This window comes from Teleopsis dalmanni, chromosome 1, assembly GCF_002237135.1.
Source record: "Teleopsis dalmanni isolate 2A chromosome 1, ASM223713v2, whole genome shotgun sequence".
Lineage (NCBI taxonomy): Eukaryota > Metazoa > Arthropoda > Insecta > Diptera > Diopsidae > Teleopsis > Teleopsis dalmanni.
The window spans coordinates 185,399,428-185,403,052 of record NC_051846.1 but is presented as its reverse complement, the minus strand read 5'-3'; the positions used below and the strand labels follow the sequence as shown (position 1 = coordinate 185,403,052).

Here is a 3,625-nt window from a genome sequence, read left to right as displayed (position 1 = left end):
AAATATGTGATTAATAGCTGTTCAAAAAGTAAGAAAAAGAATTAAAAATAAATCAGAAGTTTTGAATGAAATTAATAACATATAATAATGCACATATTACAAATATAAGGAGTTTGTATATGCACATTGGCCGCATATGTAATATTAGGCAGGTAGGCATTTGGCAGTTAATCCTAAACATAAGCATAAATAAAGGAAGTGCTTCCCAGTTCACATTAAGATATGAAATTTGTATAAATACAAAATTGCATGATATGCACACATTTACGATTTCCTGCTTATTTATATTTTTATAATGGCAACAAATATATTTCCAGGTGTGTTAACACTTAAGGGCGTCTGTAGTGTAAAATAAAGCTAAACAACAAAAAAATATAAAACTGAATAAAGGAACCTAGTGGGAAGTACAACAAACATGCCTGGTACTGGTAACATTGCTCCGGTTGCTGGTGCAACGACTGCCTCCACCTCAACTAAGCCTAAGTCAACGTTGCATATGAACAAAACTATTCTAAAAACAGTTACAATTTTTTTGGCAAGCGGTAAACGTAATTCTAGTAATCAGTCAAAAAGTTTTGATACAACATCGCAGTCGAAACGTCGTTCGCGGAAACAAAAAATGGATGAGTTGAGTGGTAAAATTAATCCAAAATTACTGGAAAGTCTACGTAAGAAAACGAAATTTACAAAGTAAGTGCAAATGGTGAAGTATTAATTATAGATTAAAAAACAATATGTTCGTTAAAAGAAATGAAGAAAAAAAATTGAAAACTTCTATATTTATATTTTTAAAAATTTTGAGGGTTTCGAATAGCAAAGAATGAAAAGACAAACACAAAAATTTAGTTAATTTATTGAAATTTGGCTGTCCATACAAGTACTCATCATCCGTGGTCTTAGAAAATATTCCAATTGCTTAATTAGTTTATAGTCCGTATATAATTTGTTTGGACTGCATGAGCCAGGCTTAGAAGTCGTGCCTGTCAAATTTTTACAATTATAAATGTGAAATGTTTATAATATATGAAACATGTGATAGATCTCACGTAAAACATTTCAAAAAAATGTTGGTAAATACGAAGGATTCTTTCTTGACTAATAAAATTTTATGATCCTTTTGTATTTCTTATTTAGTCAAGAGACTCTGAGATACCACTGTAGATTTACATGTTTGTGTTGTTTAATTTATTGTATTGATATTGTTTTATAATAATCTAATTAGACTTACCACCTATTCATACATTATATAAACTATGTACTTGTCGGTTATATTGTCAAGGGAATCTATTTTCCTAAACGGATACGCCATAGTTCAGATAATACTGAGGTGACAATACTAGATAATACATTTAATACTGAGGTGAAACATAAAGCACTCATTATTAACAAATTAATGATATCATATTTCTGATTTTAATAATTTTATTTTTTAGAGATGAAGTGGATGCATTATGTCGTATATATCGTAAACTGGTATCAAATTGTCAATATGCAGCAAAAACTTTAGCAGCTGGTTCATCTACAGCTTCTATAGCGAAACCACATTCGACAATAGAGGTAAGTCTCTATGCACAAACTCTCATTAATTGCATTTATTAATTGCAAGTCTCATTAGCGTAAAAGGTTAAAATTAGCTTTTTGAGTAACCATAAGAAGTACTTATATTTAGAAGCTATTAGTTTGAAAAAGGGACGTATGCTTGTTCATATATGATTAAATGTTTAGATATAAAAATAATTGTATTTAACTGGTTTCAAAACTCTTATGAAATAGTCCAAAGTATCAATTTATAAAATGCAAAAATGGAATGATACGTCTATTTCTTGTTAGTATAAACTATAGATCGTAGGAGATCACAAATATCCTTCGTTGAGTCTATTCAGTAACCCAATATTCTCATTTTTGAGATATTTTTTTTCTTAGTGATATAGTATTCTACATTACTGTGAAAACATAAAACACAAAAAATCTATATTTTATAATAATAATGTTTTTTATTCAAACAAATTTACGTATTATAGGTTCGAAATAAACCGAGATCAATATAATTCAATTAATAATTAGTTATATATACTAATAGGTCAAAAAAAACCAAACTCATCAAATGGATATGTGAAAACAACTCGGAAAATAATTAAAATAATTAGTAAAACATGTCTAGCGAGTAGGACTTATAGACTGACATGGCTATGAAAATTTTTCTATTTAATAGATTAGCATAAGGCGCAGATTTTATCAGATAACGAGGTCTCATTGTGTTTTTCAGATAGTATTTTCCGTTTCAACTTTCTCAGATAAATTTTTCTATTCTAGATTTAATGAATTTAGTATTATAAACTAGAATAAAGTTTAAATTTTAATCTAATTTTTATAGTCAGATTTTCTCCATTTGGTTTCTGAATAAACTCAAATTAGTATAATTCTAAGTCTATTAAGAGATTAATTTTATTAATGTTAATTAACAATTATTCACAATATTATCTAATTTTACACCTATATGAAAGTGAACTAAATGTCAACGTTTTATTTATTAGTTAAAATATCATCTTTGAATCATCTATTAACAAAAAGTTGAAAGACCTCTATTCAAAATTTAAAAATTATTTCCCCTGTCAGATGTATTACAGTTAATATATAATTAAATACTGCATTATTTAATTTGATACTTTTGTGAAAGATTAATATTAAATATAAATATTAAAGATTCGTTTATTAAATTATATTAATCATTTTATTTAATTAATATACTTAATCGTAATTAATATATTTTTTACAGGGCATTGATCGCATCGTGTTTCGAGAACTTTTGCATAGCACTTTTGATATTGTCACTGAAGAATTACTTATGGAACGTATATTTTGCAGTTGGGATAAAGCACATGAAGGCTTACCTTTACGTTTGGAAGGTTGGCTTGTGGGGCTCTCAACATTTCTACGTGGGACTATTGCAGAACGTGCCGCATTTTGCTTTCGAGTTTATGATTTAAATGCTGATGGATATATAACCAAGGACGAAATGTTCACCTTATTGCGGAATTGTCTTATAAAACAACCGCAAGATGAAGATCCTGATGAAGGAGTTAAAGATTTAGTTGAAATAATTTTGAAAAAATTCGATTTAGATAAAGATGGAAAAGTAAGTTAAAAAATAATAAATAATTGCATAGTATTAAGTTTATTTAATATTATTGCTTTCAAGGTATCGCTACAAGACTTTATGAGCACTGTAACTGCACAACCCCTACTAATTGAAGCCTTTGGGCAATGTTTACCCAGTGAAAGTGCAGTGATGTCATTTTTTTCAACACTTCAAGTATAAGTAATATGGGAAGACATATCTAAACATAATATAATTTTATAATAACCATAACTGCATTAATTACCATATTAACTCGGAATATAGTAACATAATTAATCAATCAATTATTTAGTTGTTATTATTAATTAAAGTAAAGTATAATATATTCAGTAATAAATTTCCACAGATATTATTTACATAAAAAAATGAATTTATTATTCCACAATTAAATAATTAAAAATATTAAAAATAATAATCATAATTTACTTTAACATAAAATAATTTGAAAGGTGTTCGTAGAAACTACGAGTATTATAAGAACCAAAA

The 3,625-nt window shown here is 27.1% G+C and overlaps 1 protein-coding gene across 1 annotated transcript; it reads left to right on the top strand.

The window, feature by feature from the left end:
- Positions 1–386: 386 nt before the first annotated feature.
- Positions 387–3,359, top strand: LOC119670697 (EF-hand calcium-binding domain-containing protein 1). Its single transcript, XM_038081077.1, has 4 exons — positions 387–690; positions 1,434–1,557; positions 2,777–3,136; positions 3,200–3,359. Exons 1-4 carry the CDS (start codon positions 416–418, stop codon positions 3,317–3,319), a joined length of 879 nt encoding a protein of 292 aa, XP_037937005.1. The 5' UTR covers positions 387–415; the 3' UTR covers positions 3,320–3,359.
- The last annotated feature ends 266 nt before the right edge of the window (positions 3,360–3,625 follow it).